The sequence below is a fragment of the Nilaparvata lugens genome, chromosome 5 (assembly GCF_014356525.2).
Source record: "Nilaparvata lugens isolate BPH chromosome 5, ASM1435652v1, whole genome shotgun sequence".
In the NCBI taxonomy this organism is placed as follows: Eukaryota; Metazoa; Arthropoda; class Insecta; order Hemiptera; family Delphacidae; genus Nilaparvata; species Nilaparvata lugens.
In genome coordinates this window covers 57,183,453-57,208,003 of record NC_052508.1, presented here as the reverse complement: position 1 = coordinate 57,208,003, position 24,551 = coordinate 57,183,453, and the positions used below count along the sequence as shown (strand labels likewise).

Below are 24,551 nucleotides of genomic sequence, written 5' to 3'. Positions count from 1 at the left end.
AATGATATAAGATATCATTATTGACTAAAATCTTGAAAATGTCTTGTTTTATTATTTAATGCTCAATGTGGCTTTCATTGTGACTTTTCCTCAATTAATATATTAATTGATACTAATTTCAATCAATTGTTTATATGAGAAATAAGAATGTTTCGTGAAACCAAACATTATTATAAAATCTTCCTTTCGTCATAGCTTTTATAAAAGTATTTCATGAAGATTTTTCATCATGAAATCTGAACCTTTAAATGCTTGAATGATACGAAAATGGTGGATGAAATTTATGATTAATCGATGAATGTCAATCAATGATTATTATTATCCATCACAAGTATTCCAGTAGTGTATGACAATCAAAAGAAAAGGTTACAATCATCATCTCCATTTGTTGATTAAGCTCATTCTCAATCGCCGATAAATATCCATGATTATCAATCAGGCACGAACAAGGGAATTTCTGAACCAGGTGTGTTATTGCTTTCTATTGTACCTATTAATAAATGAACATGTAATTCTTAGAAATGGTTCAACAAATTTGGAGAATAGTCGCCTAAAATAGTATTCAGAGATAAAACATTAGAATCTCAAGATTATTGTTCAATGAAAAACCGCTGATTATTATTTCACTATAATAAGTTTCAGTTTAGTTTTTTAGGTCTTCACCGCAGTCAATAGAACGGGGAATTTTCAAATCTTAATAATCTAAGTGTCAAATATTTACTCATTCATCAACAATGTATCATACTTAGAGCAGTTCATAAGTGTATTAGATAAGCTTTACAGCAATAATGCTCAACAAGGTGATGCTATTATTTTCCCAATTGTAATCAATAAATTGAGAGATACAATTTTTGCTATGTCGGTTGATAAAACATATCATTGAAACAGCATTGCAAATAATGATTATGAAGAGACAAATGAATGAATCCATCATTACCGCCACAGAGTGACGATAAACCTGTGTTCGTTTCTATGGAAACGTTCATTAATTAATTACATCCGCAATACACTTTCTCGCCAAAGGGATCAAGCCCTACAATAAATCTCAATCGAGCCTCGAAAGCTCAATCATCAATCGAAGCTCAAACCTTCTAGCTGGGATGGATATATAGGTCCATTAGTCTCCAGCGAGAGGCTTTAATATATCTACAGGAGAATACATTTTGTCAAGTAATTTTTATTACTTTAAACCATCACGACGTTACATTATAGGACTGCTTTACATATAGCTTTACTTATATCTATGAACGAGTTGCTTGGTGTATATATCCAATGTAATCATCATTTATTTCAATTCTTTTCAATTTAATTATAATGTAAATGAAAAATTGATCAAAATAAAAAATTAATCAATAATACTACAATTGAATCGCGAAAAAATAATTCTGATGTCTGGATGAATTATCAGCAATGTAAGTTTATCATTAGATGATATAATATCTACAGGAAAATAAATTTTGTCAAGTAATTTTTATTACTATGAACCTATCCGAATAAACCCAAATGAACGCATCGTACCAATCCCTATCCAAATGAATGCTTATAAAACACTTGAACGCTTATTAGATCAATGCTCATGAAACACAGCTCTATAATGCTCATCTGAAACACTGAGGAACTGCTCAAAGTATGATACATTGGATCAGTGGTTGATGATTACATCAGATCAGTGGAACTGATAAGATATCATTTATTAGTGAGAAATGAATATAATCGAATCATTTTTATCGTTAAAAAAAATTATCCTATTGCTATGGATCACGAAATGGAGTTTGGAATTGTTTCTAATCATCGTTGATCTGTCTACCTTTCGCCGAACCTGATTATGCATAGATTACGAAAACGGTATGTTTCTATGGTAGTTTGTGGGCGCATTAATGGAATACTTGATGCAAAGTTCAGGAAATCAAACCTTTCCTCTCATTTGTGCACCTAAGTAGAAGCTGAAGACTTAAGACGTTGTGAAACCTGAAGTACATGAAGAGTGTCAATTAGGAAGAAAGTCAACAAGAAGAGTGTGAGTGAGAGAGTCTTCACTCGAGGAAAAGGAGAGCGAGCGAGAGCCTTATTTACTGTGAAATTCGAGTTGTAATGAGGCGGATGACAAACGTATACAAGTCATCTTTGCTTCATCACCAAATGAAGCCAGCGCCAGCCCATTGTTAGCGATATGCCTAGCAGCTTGATTATCACCAGGAAAAGCGGAGAAACTTCTTATGTAAACGGATCGGTGTTGAAAGAGCCTGAGGCTGAAAACCATGCTTTATATTAGAGCACTTGAAATCAATACTTTGTGGAGTACAGCAAATAAAATCTCTAATGATCGTCTCGTAAATAGACTGTGAGAGAGTAGCTGATTTTGAATATTTCTTAATTTTCTGGTTGCAAATAGCAACCAGCGAAGGATGGAAGAAAACTATAAAATTGGTTGATTTTGTTTGAAAACTGGATTGAATATACAGACTTCCAATGCTATTTATGAATCGAGAATTAATCTGTTAGTTATAAACAAGATGGACTATATTTTAAAATTATGATAAATGATAACTCAAATGAATTTTATTGTTTTTGAATTCCAGTTATTTTAAATACATGAATGAACTTAGTCCATCAATGAAACAATCAATATGGATCATAATTGATTTAGCTACAGAGTCTCGGCTCTGCTATCTTTTCATCACACTTTGAACTCTATATTTTTGTACGGTCTCTCGTATGGAATGCAATATTTGAATTTCAAAATCTTAAAAACTTTTCCCCAACATGGCTTTTGTTACTGTGGTGGCATTTCAATTGTTCATTTTTTGGAAGCTGGACGTTTAGAAAGGTTCACAATTCAAAATCTAGATCGTTATGAGGCAGCAATGATTGCTAGTTTCAACATAGTATAGTGGCTGCACTACTTATATTTTCTAAGGATTCTACAGGGGAGACGTTTTGAAAATATTGAGGCGATTGGATCTGATATAGACACAAGTTATGAATAGAATCAGACACGAGAATGTGCAGAAATTCTTGGTCGCGGTTTTACGATTTCCGTGCTTGAAAATACAACGAATGTGTAAATCGTCTTTCATCCCAAGATCACCCTACCTCCATCAAAAAACACTCGTAAAAAGCAACTTTATTGTCGTAGATACATGGCCAGAAACCATCTGCGAAGTAACTGTGAAAAAGGAACAGTGATTTCCCTGAGGATTATGAATTATATATTATACGGATATGATGAGAATACTCATGGGTAAATCTCGCTTTTAATGGAATCCTGTCAAACGTGCTCTCACGTTTCTTATAGGGCTCAGTAGAGGAGAGGCTGTTTTTTTTGGGCACAAGATTAACTTTATAAATTGAATTTGCAGCTCAAGGGTGAAGGTTAACAATCGTTCGAAAAAATTGATTCTACTGAGACTTACGAACGGAAACTTCCAATCAATAACGTCTTGACTAGTCCATGTGGAGAATATCATGAACAATTTTCAGTTTTCTGATTTCAAATTTTTGAAAATAAAATTCTCTCATGCTACTCTCCAGTTCATGATGAAATAAGGATGATTTGTGATTTTGTGAATTTCACGATGTGAAATTAATATGGTTTGGAAGATCTATATCTCAGTGTCAGCTGAGCTTAGTATTTCTTGAATAGTTCCAAATTTTCTTAAATAACTCAATATTATTCGTTGAAAGTGGTAATTGAGTGGAATATTTATAATTAATTTATCAATTTAAGCCATCTTAATTCAAAATTTATAGTTTTGATGTTTATTTTGGACCAAAATTTTATATAAATTGTACACGTGAAATTCTAACCTTATCTTGGACTTCGTCACCTATAAATTTGGAAGAAAAATAGCACAAGGACTACCTTATTATTTTATCTTTCAATGTTATTACATTAGTGTCATTTGCATTGTAAAACTCAGATTAGGAATATCATAATTTGATAATTTCAATAATCAAAATGGCTGCTACTCATAGGTTAAATGCATGTAAAATTGTGCTACTTTGAACTTGGTTTATTTAAAAAACAATAGTGAGCGCCGTTTAATTTTTGTGATTTTGTGCTCAAAATAACATACTAAATCGATCCCAACCAAAAATTTGATAATAGGTATGTTGGCACTGGACGTGCACTTACACCGTAAATAAATAAAATGAATATTGAATTTGACAGAAATCCCTCACTACACTACCTGTACTGTGGTCCACGTTATAATGGCAGTGGATAAAGAAAGAAGAATAGCGATGCCGATTCTCTGCATTAATAAATTATATTTCTACACTGTCAAAAACATAATTGTCATCGTTGTTGACCTAGAAAAAGATAGTACCACCGGCTTTGTCGAATGATAGACAAGCATAGCAAAACCAAAGTTGATCATATACTGTCATTATAACGCGGACCTCACTATAGACATTTTTCGCTGTTATGAGGTACTTAAATAGCCTAGAAGTCTTTCTGTTCAACTTATTTCATCCATTTATTTAACGATTGCTGCTTCTCTTTCACTTGATTTTATTGGGAACATCCCTTTTTTGAAAGGTTAATAGATGACAATGTAATGTGGTTTAGATACGGAAGGCGTCCGTTTCAATTCGCTTGAAACCCTAAACTAAAATACACAGAGAATAGATTGATTGATTATGATGCCTTTTCTAGGGCGGAGTTAGAGCTCCAGGTTCTTTCTGCCACACAATTCTTTGCAGCCTTACAGCCCTTACAGCCTATTATAGTGCAGAGTTTCTGTTGGATTCATGTTCCAATTCACTCAATATTTTGTTATTAGAATTACATGAATTGTATTTATCTTGTATTTTATAACATCATAATCACGATCTCTATGAATAACATGCATTTGAATAATAATTGTTATTGTTTATCATGTATTTGTTGGGTACAACCCAACAATGAGAATTTACAAACCCAATCCAATGAGATTGAAGACACATTCGAAATTACATTAACATGCTTCTGCATTCTTATTCAGATGGAAATTACTGAGACATTGTAATTATTCGAATGCTAATGATTTAATAGTTATTATTAAACGAAAATACAAATTATTCCGGGGCTGACAAATAATTTTTGAATGGTAGCGCTCATCGAATTTCCATCTAGATTTTTACCCTGTTGTCAATATTTGCAGTAGCAGAAGTCTTCGGGGTGAATTAAACAGCATTTAATTTGGATTTTCGTTTAATAATAATTGCATTCTTATTGTTCCTCATATCTTTGTTGTGTAAAACTCTCTATCTAATGTAGGAATGAAATAAAGGCAGTCATTCTATTCTATTCTATTCTATTCTATTCTATTCTATTCTATTCTATTCTATTCTATTCTATTCTATTCTATCTATTCTATTCTATTCTATTCTTTCTATTCTATTCTATTCTATTCTATCTATTCTATTCTATTCTATTCTATTCTATTCTATCTTTCTATTCTATTCTATTTATTCTATTCTATTCTATCTATTCTATTCTATTCTATCTATTCTATTCTATTCTATTCTATTCTATTCTATTCTATTCTATTCTATTCTATTCTATTCTATTCTATTCTATTCTATTCTATTCTATTCTATTCATTCTATTCTATTCTATCTATTCTATTCTATTCTATCTATTCTATTCTATTCTATTCTATTCTATTCTATTCTATTCTATTCTATTCTTCTATTCTATTCTATTCTATTCTATTTATTCTATTCTATTCTATTCTATTCTATTCTATTCTATTATTCTATTCTATTCTATTCTATTCTATTCTATTCTATTCTATTCTATTCTATTCTATTCTATTCTATCTATTTATTCTATTCTATTCTATTCTATTCTATTCTATTTATTCTATTCTATTCTATTCTATCTATTTATTCTATTCTATTCTATTCTATTCTATTCTATTCTATTCTATTCTTTCTATTCTATCTATTCTATTCTATTCTTTCTATTCTATTCTATTCTATCTATTCTATTCTATTCTATTCTATTCTATCTATTCTATTCTATTCTATCTATTTATTCTATTCTATTCTTCTATTCTATTCTATTCTATTCTATTCTATTCTATTCTATTCTCTATTCTATTCTATTCTCTTCTATTCTATTCTATTCTATTCTATTCTATTCTATTCTATTCTATTCTATTCATTCTATTCTATTCTATTCTATTCTATTCTATTCTCTTCTATTCTATTCTATTCTATTCTATTCTATTCTATTCTATTCTATTCTATTCTATTCTATTCTATTCTATTCTATTTATTCTATTCTATTTATTCTATTCTATTCTACTCTACTCTATTCTATTCTATTCTATTATATTCTATTCTATTCTATTCTTCTATTCTATTCTATTCTATTCTATTCTATTGTATTCTATTCTATTCTATTCTATTGTATTCTATTCTATTCTATTCTATTCTATTCTATTCTATTCTATTCTATTCTATTCTATCTATTCTATTCTATTCTATTCTATCTATTCTATTCTATTCTATTCTATTCTATTCTATTCTATTCTATCTATTCTATTCTATTCTATTCTATTCTATTGTATTCTATTGTATTCTATTCTATTCTATTCTATTCTATTCTATCTATCTATTCTATTCTATTCTATTCTATTCTATTCTATTCTATTCTATTCTATTCTATTCTATTCTATTCTATTCTATTCTATTCTATTGTATTCTATTCTATTCTATTCTATTCTATTCTATTCTATTCTATTCTATTCTATTCTATTCTATTCTATTCTATTCTATTCTATTCTATTCTATTCTATTCTATTCTATTCTATTCTATTCTATTCTATCTATTCTATTCTATTCTATTCTATTCTATTCTATTCTATTCTATTCTATTCTATTCTATTCTATTCTATTCTATTCTATTCTATTCTATTCTATTCTTCTATTCTATTCTATTCTATTCTATTCTATTCTATTCTATTCTATTCTATTCTATTCTATTCTATTCTATTCTATTCTATTCTATTCTATTCTATTCTATTCTATTCTATTCTATTCTATTCTAATGTGATTGAAGACACATTCGAAATTACATAGATTTTCGTGAGGAACAAACTATATTATATGGAATATCATTGAAGTTTTCGGGAATTTTGAGTAGGCTTCCCACACACGTTAAGTTTTGGGAAACCAGTCTATTGGGCCTGTAAACTAGAAGGGATAAGAGTTGCAACAGGGCTTGGTTTCATCAATATCCCGCAACAAGTTTCCGGTTGTCATCGTTTCACTTACTTGGAGCATCTGTGAGGGGGAAATTGAGACTCACAACTTTTGCTGTAGCCATTGCCACTAAGATCAGTTCACTCATATATCGGACACCAAAACAAACACTCCACTGATCTCCACTTGGTCCAGAGGCGATTCGCCATTACAACAAGCTTGGATGATGCTGGATACTCATTCACTCTCACTCTCACTCCCTCTCAGTTTGTCTCTCCTTATTCACACTCTTCATCCTCCATCTCAGACTAAACTCATAGCTTATCACACCGTATGCTAAATGTAGGATGAATAAGAATTCATTTAAACGAGGTGATGCAATAAATTCATTCTTGCCATTCAGCTTGTCCATCCATTTACATTCAACTGTCAATGGATGATATAAATTGATAATTTCCTGGAAAAATAATGTAAACACTTCCGTAATGGGAGGAATCTAATCCTACAATAGTTTTCTATTAATTTGTAAATTATAGGATTAGCGCTTCGCGCTCGGCACCACCAGTGGGGTAGGTTAGCATTTTCTATCCGTATTCTATATTTATGTTAATTGTGAAGTTTGAACAATGCTCTTAGCATAATCAGACTCAATTACAATGTTATTCACAAAAAACAGAGTTTTCCTCCCTCTATTCAACAATTATTAGTGAGTGCCAATTTCAAGAAATCTAAAAACCTATCGATTACAATTATAGAATAAAAGATTCTTGAATCAATTTGGAACAATCATACTTCGATCTTACAATGTGATCATTGATCTGAGAAGGAGAAGGAGAGTTGTTCAATTGTTCCTACTAATTGTTGATTGTGAATATTTTTATTGAAGTTTTATCATCAGTTGGTTGACATTTTCAATGTACTCTATTCACCTTTTTCTCCACGATTGAATATTTATGAATTATGAACCTTCACTAATATTCACAAATCAAAGCATTTGTATGTTGTTATTTTAAGTCATCCTTCGATAGAGTAGAAGAGAATAAAACTCGCATTAAACCCGAGTTTTCAATGTTGATTTTGAGTTTGAATTAATAATGAGAGCTAATATTTGAAGATGATTATGAATTAGAACTCTCCATTCACAAAAATATTTAAAAGGGACTGTTAACCCGTTTGGATCTACAGACTACATAGTACAGCAGGAATTTATCTGCTTCAGATATTGTCAAGTATTTCCATCAAGCCAGCAGCCTGCTTCGAATATGAGATCCTTAGCGAATATTGGAGATTATTATTAGTTGATAAGACGTTGTAGGAACATCTCAAAGCGATTGGACCCGAGCTGATTGAAATGTCAAATACACTTCTTGCGCCACACAAATAATTCTAATCACCATTTTCAATATGATTTCAATCGATTAGACCCTCAATGGGATTTCTTGGAATTTGTAATAGATTACTGAACACTATGACTGAATGATTTCATTGTTTTATTGATTATGAATGGTTGCCTCCAAAATTCTATAGAATTCTCAGCACTCCAGTCTTCCTCATATCCTTTGAATAGATAAAATTATCATGTTTTAAGTCTACTACTAACAAGATTAGTATAACAAATAAATTCCTCATGTGTTGAAAATTTGTTAGTCGAAACAATAACGAAATGCATTCAAAGGAGTGAAACGTAGGCTTCACCTGGAATAATATCCACGGATAAACAATATCCAGTCATGAATAAACAATAGTTGGTTTTGGAGAATCATCCAGTAGCTTCAAACAATAAATATGAAACATTTATATATGTAGTTGCTCAGTGGATTGCGCAATGAATTTGAATAGTAATTGGAGACAGTATTGTTAAAATAATTATTGTTACATCACTGTAGCAAATATCTTCATGTCAATAACTTAATTAATCTATTATGGCGGAAAAGCCTGATATATCTATACTATTATAAAGGAAAGAACTGGCTCATACACGTACGGGATAGGAAAATTATGTTTGATGCGCATCATCACGTCTGAACTACTGAACTGATGATTAACTTGACATTTTGCATATAGATTCTTAACTAACCGAGGATGATTATAGGTCTATTTACAATTCTTCAAGATTTCATTACGTCAAGATTTCAGTTTGTCAAGTTTTAAAATAGACCCTTGCGGAGCACGGGTTTCCGGCTAGTCAATAATAAAATTTGTATATTACATGTAAAGAATTTTTGATGAGATTTGGTTCCATTATTTCTAAAATGGTTAGAATAGACCAATTTGAAAAGAAAAAATGTCATCCAGTATTGAACTCATTAATCACGTCTCGTTCAACTTACTGCTACAATCGTTACAATCTCGTAATTACAACGACCTATGTCAGATTGTGTACCAATAAAAAACGCTTTCATTTTCCATTTTCCGATTACGATTCAACTACATTTATAATATTCCAAGATTCAGGAAAACATGAATTGTATGAAAGATTCAAGAATTCTTTGGAAACACGTTAACAAACCGCACCGCACGAGAAATACGCACACTCAGTAATGTTAGGTGTAGCCACCTTTCTGACAATGTTGAAAACATTCACCTTTGGAAAGTAATGAGTTTCGGCGACACCGCTTCTGGAAACAGTCATCATAAATTTGTTTTCAGAGACCTTTTATCTCATTCCAGGAACGAAGCACCGACCATATTTTTAATAAACCTCCATATTGTCACGTGGTAATTTGAAACCACCAAATATTTCTAAATGAGCCAATAAAATGTAATAGAACTATAAAATTGGAAAGAAGGTTAGACCTATCTAAAGAGTAAATCAACTCAAATCAAGTATTATTAGTGATTAGGAGTAATAGCATTATCAACAACGATAAGAAAATATGTATTATTGTGATTTAATAATTATGAGAACTCATTGGTAAGATCAAAAAATTATAAAGCGGCATAATTATTATTGGCGGATTACAAAAATAAAAAATAAAATAAAATGCATGAACATTGAGGTTAGAGTTACTTGTTTACGTTTTGAAAAGAATTAGTCGATCTTGGATAAATCGATAATTATCCGAACCAATACTGAATGAATCAGCTGATTATTCGATCAACCCATATGACCGGTTGAATCATATAAAATTCACTCATAAAGGATATATTATGTATACTAAAGGAAGTCGATGTGTAGAAATACAAATAGCTATTATTTCTGTATAAATATTTATTATAATCTAAAAAAGCATGATAAATCAAGAGTATAAAAAACTCATATAAAAACAAAATGTATTATCTATTAAAATCATATGTTACGATTTATTTATGAATTCAATTTAAGATAAATACCCCATATATCTGTATAAAAACTTCTTTTATTAAATTTTTTCTATTATAAAGTCGAGGAAGCCCTGATTCCCAAGGCAACCAATTGTATTGAGTCTATTAAATTGAGGGCCAATCAGAGAGTAGCTTATAGAATTATTCTAGGAAGAAGCAAATTTTTCTGAAAAACCTCTTTCTTCTGGCTTAAGATCCCAACCCGAGAGGATGCACACGGAGTTTAGGGTCTTTTCTTATTCCTTTTAAAAATTTTTTAACGAATTATTAAGCCAAACCCTTTTTTAAATGTAATGTATGTTTGTTGAATGTTAATTGTTTGTGAACTCAGTGCTGTCAAGGAGTTCGTAATTGTAAAGATTCCCATAAAAATAGCTTTAATTCGAAAGAAACTTATAACAATCTGGATCACACGTTAGCCCAGCAGTGACGAAAAGGAGCCTACCTAATTAATTATTGGAAATAATTAATTCAATCCACGAGAACATCCAGAACTTCAGTCAGTGAGTGATAAGTCAAACCAAATGAGCTCATTTGTCTACGTTCAGTGGGGTAATAATTAATAAAAAAGCGCTATTCCAATTAATTAGAGTTAAAATAAAAAGTCACCACGTGTTGAACAATATCACATAGTTCACAAGAACATTTTATAAATTTATTTATTATATGTAGGAAGCTTACTTCCATGCACTGCCCGAATTCATATTAAAAGCCCTGAGATCTCATGTTCGAATATTAATTTATTAAATATTAATTTTGTTTATGGAACAAAACATATCATATCAAACGTATAGACCGAACAGGTTTTTATTGGTAGAATTTTGTATTGATTGGAAGTCTAAGTGCCAGTATTAAATATAATATATTTATGAATTTGAAATTCATTATTGTGAATATTAGCAAAGCCTGTGATAATTATTCAGATTTTAAAAGTAGATTATTTAAGTGAATCACAGATTTATTGAATATTTTATGCATATCTGTTTTATGGGAATATATTTTGTGTTTTATGTCAGCATACAAATCATAGAAATTTATTTTATCCTAGTTCATCTCGTGTTATATAGTTTGAGCTGTTTTAATATCACCAAATATTTAGCAGCATTTAAAATTATTGAATCAAATAATATTAACCTTATTCAAAGCACTCAATATTTATCATCCTTTGATGATATTCAGTTTATCAGCCAGAACAAGCATATTAAGAAATTATAGTAATAAGGTTCCAGTTATATCATATAAGGATCCAGAGAGCTTCAAGAACTGGCGTTGTAAGTTCTAAGGAATTTTGAAAGGGTATATTGGTGAATACTTGTATTCACGACGAGCGTTTTAAGAATCAACTAGAAACAACTATAGTTGGTCCTGATTATTCTCTAGTGGTACATGGTTACTGATAATCAGTCATCAAATATTCTTTTAATTTCCTTACTGGTATTCTTCAAGAACTTCATAGAAGCAGCGGTAAGAATTATCAATCCTGGTCCTTGAACCTTATGGTGATTATTTGTACTTATAAAATTCATGTTTCTACCACTGAGCTAGAGCTGAGGTTTGAACCCAGTAATTTTGCGAGCCGGAAGGCCTTAATTTTTTGTGAATTTATTCGCAAAAGAGGGAATTTAGAGACTGCTCTTGTAAGTACCAGAAACACCATATTATCTGTGAAGGAATTACAATCTACAACTTCTCACAATAGCTTCATAACGTGGGACTCTATCATAAGAGATAGCCCCCCCAGGAGCACAACTTCACACAATGGCACCCAACCAGTGGAGCATGAGGAAAAGCTTACCTACTCAATCTTACTATCAATGATTAATGAAATTATTGATAAAACTGAAAGCTGCAAGAAACATAATCTGAAGTTGTTTCGACAAGATATATCTGATGATCTATTGTAAGTTTCTGGCTAAAACAATTGAGTTGCTCTTCAAATTAAAACTTTTCAAGCTGCATAAATACAGACAAACTGTATCACACGAGTTTGAGAACATAATTCTCATAATAGAGAAAATTGGATGGAAATTTCCATAAAAGTTATAGTAAAAATTTTGATTTTGATCTTTGAATCTAGACATTGTATGCTGACCAGGGTTATAGGTTATTTGAGGCATTATAATACTATCGTTATTCAGGAGGATAAGACCCTAATTAAAATTTTAAGAACTATATTAGTGTAATTTGTAAGCCATATCTGTCTATGTTGATAAGCGTACCTGTAGCACTCGAAGGTCTTTTTGTAATATATGTATATGACACTTGAAACTTCAACACAACACAATTTTATCCAGAATAGGCACTATCACTGAATCCATTTTAATATTCCTGAGACTTGGCAACACACTTGGCTATTTACTCGAAGTTTTCCATAATAACGTCACCATGAACCAGTCGCCGGCTAACTCGCAAATTTCCTACTTCAGCGAACATCCCCAAAACTATGTAGCCACGACACCGGCAAATCAACAGCCCCAGGACGATGCAGCGGAGACCCCACGAGAGAGAGAGGGAGGCAGCATATGCTCCATCAGTTTCGACCCGCAAAACTTAGCCCAATTGTCTTCTACGAAGATTGATAACGTCGTCGATGCGAGTAAGTCCGATGAGAGTCCGGATGAGGGAGTGAGGGCGTCCAACCCGGTACCGGCGTCTCCGCAGATCGCTCCAAGCGTCGCCGAAGGAACGGAGAATGCCGCTACCCAATCGCCATCCGATATCGCCAGTCAACCGCCATCCGCCACCAACCTGGAAAAACGCAATACAACATTAGACTCTTCAGTCGGTTACATTACCAATCTTATGGCAAATGATTCTACAAACGAACTCAAACTCATGCTCAGTCAAATCTTAGCAAGACAGGACAATGAAGCGAAGGCAAACCGGGAAGCTATGCAGAAAAATAGTGAAACTATCACTGAAAATATTACCAAGACTGTACAAGAAGGTATTAAAACCATGGATGCAAAATTTTCTAGCTTCAGGGAGGAAGTGAGAAATATAATAGATACAAAAATAGATACTCAATCTGCAGTTATCAAAAAGCTAGAAACTCGTCTAGATGATGTCACCTGTCAAATAAATGAACGGTTGGATGACGTACCAAAGGAAGTTGAAAAACAGGTGGACGTATTGGGTAAGGAGCTGGGCACCGCTATCATGGGAACGGTCATGGGAAAGATGTTAGAAAATAAGGGCGAGATAGAGTCGAAAGTGGAGGAAAATAATAAGAAAATAGTAGAAATAGTCAAGGAACAAAGTAACGTGCAGGCATGTATGGCAAATTTAGCGGAGGAGGGGGCGAAATCAGGTGAGAGATGCGATGTATTAGAAAATGCCGTAGTCGGACAACAACTAAAGATAACCACATTATATGGCGAAGTGAATGAGAACATAAAAACTATAGATGATAAATGGACCGCAAGTGAGGAAAGAGTCTCCAGACTAGCGACATCCATGGAAAATATTCCAGCCAGCAGAATACATTATATACCGATTAAACCAGTGAATAGCACTCAACCTTTCCAAAATCTTGGAAAATTTGATAATTCCTACCGTCACATGCAACCCAAACCATTTGTGGACCAAATAAGAGCCGTTCAAGAACTGACACCCACCTCTTGGTTAATGTGGCGTTTCCAATTATCCAGTCTACTACTCGGCGAGCCGCTGATGTTTTTCCAGAGCCGGATGCGAGATATCAACAGCCTGGAGGACTTCATCTCCCAGTTCCTGCAACAGTATTGGAGCAAATGTAAACAGATGGACGCATTATCAGAAATTATTTTATGCACTTATGATAGCAGAAATGGACAATCCTACACTGATTTTATAACAGATTTGATGAATAGAAACTATCAGTTAGACGAATATCTAGCTGATTCATCACTGGTCCACATATTAACAAAAAAGCTTCCTTTCAATGTTCGTATGACACTGGCAGTATCTTCGATTTCCAGTTGTGAAGAACTGATAGAACATTTACATTCTATCCAATCAGCTACTTCTGAGCCAAATCATATAAATAAACAAGCAAGAAATTTTAATCAGCAAAATAGTAATTTCAAACAAAACAGTAATAATGAAAATCATATAGCAAATGCTAGAGCAAATGCGCAAAGAGCGAAGTATACTGAAAATAATAACAGAGTTCAATCATTTGATAATAATTATAGAAATAAGTTTCAATACCGAAACGGTAAACAGCATCACAAAGAGGCATATTATGATAACAGAGATCACTGGAATAGAAATAATAAACGGAAAATAACCTTCACAAAACAGGACGAAAATAAACAAAATCATAACCAAACAAATACATCTTATACAATAGCACATACAACAAAGACAACCCAAAATCAACATGCAAATAACCCACCACCAGACACACAAAAACCAACACCAAAAACCGCCGCACATCATGAAATTAAAACGCCCCGCAAGCATCAACCTCTATTAGGCATACTATTCCCCACTGAAGAACCATCACCGCAGGAAGAGCAACCCGCCACCGAGGAGCACCAGGTTATAGTAAAGGAGTTATGCAATATGGAGCAAACATGCGATCAACCCGTTTTGAACGCCACACCCGCGCATCAAGGGACCACCACCATGCATCCGCGCACCGAGCCTACACCCGCGCATCAATCGACCCCACCGAGGTACACCGAGGACGGGAAGGAAGACACCAGTGAGTACCGGGAGGACAACATGCAGGATCGGAGGAACGCCCACCGCAAGGCCAAGAGACGGAAACGCCCGAGGCAGACACCAGACGACCGACTGCATGACCGACTACAGGAGAAAAGAAGCATGCACCGCAAGGCCCGGAGGCGGAAAGTCAAGCGGAAGAAAAAGAAGTACCGCGCGCGACGATACCAGCCGCATGCCCGTTTCAAACGCCCGAGGAGGATTCCGGACCGAGACCAGGATGGAGGACCGGAGATCGACGGCATGCATCCGCGGCACATTCGCTTTAAAGCAGAAGATCAGCGATGTGACCGGCAAAATGGACATAATAAATGGAAGGAAACTGGAGCTAACGGAAGGACTAATATGGATTCATACAGGGATAAAAACGGAACTGAAAGGAAAACTACGATTGAAACATGCATGGATGATAATAATAAAGTGGACTACGTATTGAGTTTGAGGAAGGATAAACAGCGTTTAAGAAGAGTAAAAGAAATAAGAAATTATAATAAGAGAGTGAAAGTACCTGACTATTACATGTTGAGAGATTATATTGTTAAAGAAAGGATAAATGTTCTGATATATTGTATACTATTTGTTATGGCTGTGATATGGATAAAGGACTGCGTTGTAGGTATGATAGAAGATATTATGTTGTTGTTATTAGAAGAATCTATTATTGATGATGGGAAAGGTAATATTATAAAAATGTTTATTGTTGTGAGCCTACTAATTTATAACGAACTGAAACCGAGAATATTAGATGAAAATAAGAGGAAAGATGAATTAAGACTACAGGATGAATCGGAAAAGAACAGATTAAAAGAAACTACCATTAATGAAGCTAAGAATTGTTTGAAAAGGTATACAAGATACCGAGGTTTTATATTTATGAAGAATAAATCATCATAAGGACAGCCTCATCTATAAGTAACAACCGGACAGTACGGTAGCAAATCCAAACAGTTTAAATACAGTGTCGGAGATGAAATACTTTTAAAAAGCCATAGATTATCCAATGCATTGGAAAAAACTACCAGAAAATTCTTCCATATTTATACTGGACCATACAAAATTGCAGCCGTAACTGAACGTAATACCGTTCAGTTGTATGAAGAAAGCAAACCCAATTTAACTTGGTGGGAAAATATTTCTAATCTCAAACCGTATTATCGAGACAATAAGCGATAAGAATATAAACAATAATATTTGGATTCATGGATCTACCTGTCAACAAATACGTACCAAACAAACACCAGGCAACACACTTATTTCGCAGACGAGTATCCACTTCGAACAACAACACCTGAAAATAAAGAAATAAAAATTTAGAAACCATTTTTTAACACCTTTCTTATTGATGAAACAAGAGAATAAATAACTTCTAATGTTAAAAAGCCAACTTACCTTCATGTAGCAGGAAGAAACATCAAGATGGCGACAAGTGACAAGCCGAAGCCAACGTAAACCAGCTGTACACTACGAAAACCAGAATAGTCAATGCCTATTAAATCATCAAAGTTGATACCCCGAATAAGAAGATCAAGTGTCATATAAATGTGAATTGCATGTAGAGATATTATAGAAATATTATATTATTATTATTTATGTATAAACTATTAAGAAAATCATTAAAATTATCCGCCAAATGATCAAACCGCATAGTTACCACCAAAAGCATTAATCCCAAGTCTCAATGTATTAGAGGAATAAGAAGTTCGTGTTGATAAAACCTACCAAAGATTATCTTTAAAATATCCATTACATGAAAACAAAGCCCAATTTCTGCAAGAGAATGAAATGAAAATGTACAAGTCACTGTTCTATGTTGAGGGAGAAAATATGTTATACTCTGCAAGTCGGAGAATTATCAGTTTGTTAGGTTGGCAATGATTTTGCACCAACATTCAAATGTGCTTCTGGCCTGAGGGCAGAGCGTGGATTAGAAAAAAGATTTATATTATGTATGGAGGAGGAGATAGTTTATATTGTGTATTGTGTGTAGAAGGAGATTGGCCGATGTAAGGCGTATGTATTTGAATTGAATTTATTTATTGTTGTATATGTTGTTGAATTGTTAGGAGGTAAGATTCTCAGTAGAGTTATTAGCAGACTTTGTAACATATATGATTTCTGATCCAAAACCAACTGGATCATAAAATTTATATTATATTCTCGAATTGTCGTTTTAAATCAGAAATCAGAGGGCGTTTTGTGTCACGTGGTAATTTGAAACCACCAAATATTTCTAAATGAGCCAATAAAATGTAATAGAACTATAAAATTGGAAAGAAGGTTAGACCTATCTAAAGAGTAAATCAACTCAAATCAAGTATTATTAGTGATTAGGAGTAATAGCATTATCAACAACGATAAGAAAATATGTATTATTGTGATTTAATAATTATGAGAACTCATTGGTAAGATCAAAAAATTATAAAGCGGCATAATTATTATTGGCGGATTACAAAAATAAAAAATAAAATAAAATGCATGAACATTGAGGTTAGAGTTACTTGTTTACGTTTTGAAAAGAATTAGTCGATCTTGGATAAATCGATAATTATCCGAACCAATACTGAATGAATCAGCTGATTATTCGATCAACCCATATGACCGGTTGAATCATATAAAATTCACTCATAAAGGATATATTATGTATACTAAAGGAAGTCGATGTGTAGAAATACAAATAGCTATTATTTCTGTATAAATATTTATTATAATCTAAAAAAGCATGATAAATCAAGAGTATAAAAAACTCATATAAAAACTAAATGTATTATCTATTAAAATCGTATGTTACGATTTATTTATGAATTCAATTTAAGATAAATACCCCATATATCTGTATAAAAACTTCTTTTATTAATTTTTTCTATTATAAAGCCGAGGAAGCCCTGATTCCCAAGGCAACCAATTGTATTGAGTCTATTAAATTGAGGCCAATCAGAGAGTAGCTTATAGAATTATTCTAGGAAGAAGCAAATTTTTCTGAAAACCTCTTTCTTCTGGCTTAAGATCCCAACCGAGAGGATGCACATGGAGTTTAGGGTCTTTTCTTATTCCTTTTAAAAATTTTTTAACGAATTATTAAGCCAAACCCTTTTTTAAATGTAATGTATGTTTGTTGAATGTTAATTGTTTGTGAACTCAGTGCTGTCAAGGAGTTCGTAATTGTAAAGATTCCCATAAAAATAGCTTTAATTCGAAAGAAACTTATAAAAATCTGGATCACACGTTAGCCCAGCAGTGACGAAAAGGAGCCTACCTAATTAATTATTGGAAATAATTAATTCAATCCACGAGAACATCCAGAACTTCAGTCAGTGAGTGATAAGTCAAACCAAATGAGCTCATTTGTCTACGTTCAGTGGGGTAATAATTAATAAAAAAGCGCTATTCCAATTAATTAGAGTTAAAATAAAAAGTCACCACGTGTTGAACAATATCACATAGTTCACAAGAACATTTTATAAATTTATTTATTATATGTAGGAAGCTTACTTCCATGCACTGCCCGAATTCATATTAAAAGCCCTGAGATCTCATGTTCGAATATTAATTTATTAAATATTAATTTTGTTTATTGAACAAAACATATCATATCAAACTTATAGACCGAACAGGTTTTTATTGGTAGAATTTTGTATTGATTGGAAGTCTAAGTACCAGTATTAAATATAATATATTTATGAATTTGAAATTCATTATTGTGAATATTAGCAAAGCCTGTGATAATTATTCAGATTTTAAAAGTAGATTATTTAAGTGAATCACAGATTTATTGAATATTTTATGCATATCTGTTTTATGGGAATATATTTTGTGTTTTATGTCAGCATACAAATCATAGAAATTTATTTTATCCTAGTTCATCTCGTGTTATATAGTTTGAGCTGTTTTAATATCACCAAATATTTAGCAGCATTTAAAATTATTGAATCAAATAATATTAACCTTATTCAAAGCACTCAATATTTATCATCCTTTGATGATATTCAGTTTATCAGCCAGAACAAGCATATTAAGAAATTATAGTAATAAGGTTCCAGTTATATCATATAAGGATCCAGAGAGCTTCAAGAACTGGCGTTGTAAGTTCTAAGGAATTTTGAAAGGGTATATTGGTGAATACTTGTATTCACGACGAGCGTTTTAAGAATCAACTAGAAACAACTATAGTTGGTCCTGATTATTCTCTAGTGGTACATGGTTACTGATAATCAGTCATCAAATATTCTTTTAATTTCCTTACTGGTATTCTTCAAGAACTTCATAGAAGCAGCGGTAAGAATTATCAATCCCTGGTCCTTGAACCTTATGGTGATTATTTGTACTTATAAAATTCATGTTTCTACCACTGAGCTAGAGCTGAGGTTTGAACCCAGTAATTTTGCGAGCCGGAAGGCCTTAATTTTTTGTGAATTTATTCGCAAAAGAGGGAATTTAGAGACTGCTCTTGTAAGTACCAGAAACACCATATTATCTGTGAAGGAATTACAATCTACAACTTCTCACAATAGCTTCATAACGTGGGACTCTATCATAAGAGATAGCCCCCCCAGGAGCACAACTTCACAATATGAGAGCAATTTATCTTTTGCCAGATTCATGATTAAAAACATCAATTGACATGGAAAATTTGCTTGAATTAATCTGTAGCCTCACACAAAGTTCATTACAATCAGTTTCTCTGAATAGATTGAATGAAAACTTCACCAGGAGAATGATATAGTTTGTTGATAACTCATTCTCGGATGCTGGATGTAGTATACACTTGAATGATTTGATCACACGCAATGACAATTGATTTCCTATTGATAACCTATAACGTTCCTATACCGGTCCTAGTATGATACAGTGCAGTGGGCAGAGCCTTAAAGGTTTCATGTTTTACTGAGTATGTATAGAATTTGGGGTTATTAGCGAAGACTACTTGGTACTTGTTCAAAAAGATAGTTGACTGGAGTGAAAAGATTCAAGGAAGTTTTTGAATTATGCATAGTTCATTTATCATTATAATTGATCCCATAATTTGCTATTAAGTATAAGGATTTATGAAATAGGCCTAGTCTTATCTATCTCTGTAGTTGTGAAGACTCAAGCTGAATGTGTAATGATAGCATGTTAAGATGCGTACAGATATACGCGCCGCGAACATGAGCAATTTACTTTTAATCAGCTGACTATATCTGTATTTTTCAAAGACCTTAAAGAGATAAGGCATCTTTAAGGTCTTTGGTATTTTTACAGAAACGGTAAGATACAGATATGAAAAGCTTGGCATCACCTGATTAAAAGTGAATTGCTCATGTTCGCGGCGCGTAAATCTGTACGCACCTTTATTCCCAGTTTCAGGTGAAACACTCGATTGGAAATGAATTTTGTTGTAGGAATCCACAATATGAGAAATTTCAAAGTTATAATCATCGATCATTTTTTAAGTTTTTTGCACTTCATATCAGCCTAATTCACTATAAAAAATTGAGCTCAAATTTGGTAATGTAGTAATAATACCTTATCTAACAGGAAGACGCTTGTTTTCTTGTATTTTATGATACCTCTCATAGATAAAAGCCTTGTTACCCATATGATAGCTGTATGTTCCATTTCCCAAAATTTATCAGTCGAAATTGTTAATAATTGATATCTTCTAACTGGTATTGATTTATTGAGAAAAACTCTTTGTAGAATACTCTACTCGAGGCATTTTCTTCCTATTCACTTGTGATTGTTGACAGCACAGCTTCTCATAGGATTTATAGACATATTATAAGGATAGGCAGAGCTCACATCAATTTCAAGCTATTACCGTTCACTCAAAATAATAATTATAGAACATCTTGTCATCTCAATTTGATTGGAGTTATTGAAGTTTCATATCTCTACATTTCAATGTGTTGAAGTAGACCTATTTTCAACCACTGAATACATTGATTCTATTGAATCTTTTTTTTGAGTACCCCCTGGTTTCTTCTGCTACCTCAAACTTGAAAGAACTTCAATCGATTGTAATTAATTGTCGGACTATAGGATGCGTTTATTTCTAATAAGCTTCCTGCACATTTAAAGGAGCTAGAAGTGGGCAATTTTAAGAGAATCATAAAAACGATTTTAATAGAAAAGAGGAGTTTGTAATTTGAGGGTATTTTGTTTGCTGTTTGTATGCTTGTGTTTGTATTTTTATTTCTTTGAATGTGAATACTTATATTAACCATGTTTTATTTATAACGATGCTATGCATTTGTATAAATGTTTTCTGCAATAAAACAAAAAAAATATTTTAAATCTTGAATCTAAAGGGAGAGTTGATGTAAACCGAAATGTTTCAAATGTTACTTCACCTTGCCATCTATAACAGAATAATTTCTGATTTACATTGAATGATGAATGTCTCTTTTGGCTACTTTGGGTACCTTTAATAACTGAACAAATATGCCTACATTCACTCGAACCATGCTGTATGAGTCCCACGTGATTTCCCCAGGCTCTGATCTTACAACAATCATCATAAATTATACTATTCTCCCATTTCTAGAAAAGATCTTTCTTTTATAATCTGGAAAGAGACAAGAAAATAAGTGTTACAACAATGAGGCTGGAATTATTAATGACGGTGTACGAAGAAGGTGTGAACCCAAGTGCTACTAATTGTTTTTTGTTTTTTAATTTCAGACAAAAGAAGAGGGAGAAGGAGGAAGAGGGAGAAGAAAGAGAAGGAGAAGAAGGAGTGGTGAATCGGAAGTGCTGGAATGTTTGTCCAGTCATCACCAAGATGTCTCCTGATTTTGGCGGCTCTAATAATCGGTTGCCACTGCTACCACGATGCATGGAGGAGGCCTGGATGTCATAAAGTCGGTAAGACAACATTTTGCACATCTCTAGTCATTTAGCTCAATAGAATAGTATCAAAGACTATTAGTAATAGGAAAGAGAATCATTCAAGGTTGTATTTGAATTATGCATCGTTCATGTATCATTATCATTGATCCCATAATTTGTTATCAAGCGTAGGGATTTATGAAGTGAGCCTACAGCTTAGTTAACTCCAATACATATTTCAGGGTGACTGATAATTTTCTCCATATATTGTCGGTGATGCTTCCGTTCTATATTGATTGTTCATATTGTATAATTATATTTTATACATTGGATGAGAAAAATTGATCAATCAATCTAGGACTATCCCTATAGCCGCTTCAAAGACATTCGAATAGTGTATGAATTTAAAGATAGAATGAATCAAATTTGAACTTGATTCAAATTCAGTCTCGAGTATACAAGAATCAATGAGAAATCGATTATATAATTCAAAAGAGATGGATGAAATCCACTTTCTGTTGAAGAAAACTTCTCAACCGAAAAACTGAAGCATGAGTATTTTTGAATATTGATCCAGGGGATAATCAAATCCAGTCTCGAGTATTTAAGAATCAATGCGATAATTCAAGAGTGATGGATCAAATCTCTAATTGCTGTTACAGATAGATTCTCAACCGAAACACTGAAGCAAGAGTATTTTTGCATATTGATCCAGGGGATAATCAAAGTATTCAAGAATCAATGAGATAATTCAAGAGAGATGGATGAAATCCATAATTGCTATTAATGATAACTTTTCAAGCGAAAAACTGAATCATGAGTATTTTTGAATATTGTTTGTAGGGGATCAAGTTTTCATAGTATCATCTCCAGTATCACCATGGTATCATCTACCATGGTATCATGGTTTGATCTCCAGTATTCAAGATCATTCCGAGATAGATTGATGGAGGATTGGAGAAGTGATGCAGATTGCCAAACATTCAAGTGAAAATTATCAAAAACAATTCAAAGTACATTATTAGTACTCAAGATTCATATTGCTCTATACTGAGTTATTCCGATTCCACGAAGATAAATTGGTTAGATCCTTAAAAATTCAACGTGAGTTTTCAAATTCAATTATCTACATTCTTCTTTTATATTGGATTGTAAATTGTAGTGTTCAATTTCTTCTTTCTATTATATCAACATTTACTCATATCATTTTTTTAATCTGTATTTTTATCAATTTAGTTTAATATAAATATCAATTTTCATAATTTAGTTTATCGATTTTAAATTCAGCGAATTACGCCAGGCCCTCACAAACACAGGCTTAAGCCTACATGTGAGTCTCTAATAACCCAAGGGTATATATGAATGTACTGTATCTGTACTGTATTATTTGTAAATTGTGAGAATAGATTGATTTGATTTGATTTGATTTCATACTTAAAGTGTTTCAATTAAAAAATGTGAGTGACACATAGCCTACATTTGGACTGTTGAATAAATTAAAATTGGAACCGTTTTGGGTCTGTGGTACTTTTCTTAGAGTTGGGTTATTTTAAATGATCGATTGATTGAATAAATGAATGAAAAGTGAATGGCAATAAAGGCAAGATGATTATAATTGATAATACCAATTTGGTATTATCTATTTAATAAGGGTGATAATTTCCTATTTCTATGTGGTTGCTATTTTCATATTTTTTTTTCTATTTATTACATTTCTCAGGATGTCTAATCAATACTCTCCATATATTGTCGTTGATGGATCCGTTTGATTATCAACGTTCTTGGAAAATCAATGAAGGTTGGAATGGAAAAAGATAGGCCTAATACTGCCCGGTTCCAAATGGAGAGGATGGATGACTTTCTCATTGATACATTGCTACTGGCATTGTTCTATTCAGTTGACAAGGTGTTGGGAAATGTTCCGTGAAATTAATCAAGATGGATGGTCTAGATGAAGTCGAAGATTGAGAAAATTGATAAGGGATAATTGATTAGCCTGACTGAAAAAGAGACAGAAAGATCACAGAAAAGTCTTTGTTGCTTTTAGAGAGAAAACTCTGGGAAAATAGTGGGAGGATTTGTCATCCATGATTCATGTTTTTGTCTGAGATCAAGTAACGATTTTTGCTGCTCATTGTTTTTACGGTTTATTACTAAAACAACGTTGTTCTGCATCGCACGAGCATTAAGCAATACATACAGATGCATGTATATATTTCCAAAACCTTAGCGTACCAGAGATGACAGAAATAATCTTTCCTTAAATTAATATTTCGTTACTTCATAGTGAAACTAAGTTGATCTTTATTCCTCTCATCGTGATTTGAATGAGTTGAAAATATGAATTAGAATGAGCATAGAGGAATTGCTTGCACGCGAACCTAATAAGAGAGTTACAGAATCCGAAAGGCTTGTAAAAAGTTTTGTATATCAAACCATTCTTCTGTCAACTAGTTCCATAACTAGGAAGTAGATACTATAGATACCATAATCAGAGAGTAGTGATACCAATACTA

At 32.6% G+C, this 24,551-nt stretch overlaps 1 protein-coding gene across 1 annotated transcript in view; it reads left to right on the top strand.

Moving 5' to 3' along the window:
* Positions 1-24,551, top strand: part of LOC111064632 (thyrostimulin alpha-2 subunit) — a 91,877-nt gene that overhangs the window by 46,417 nt on the left and 20,909 nt on the right. Inside the window, exon 2 of the mRNA XM_039428856.1 lies at positions 21,889-22,071. Coding sequence (XP_039284790.1) covers positions 21,966-22,071 — 106 coding nt within the window. The 5' untranslated portion in view covers positions 21,889-21,965. The remainder of the gene's footprint in view (positions 1-21,888; positions 22,072-24,551) is intronic.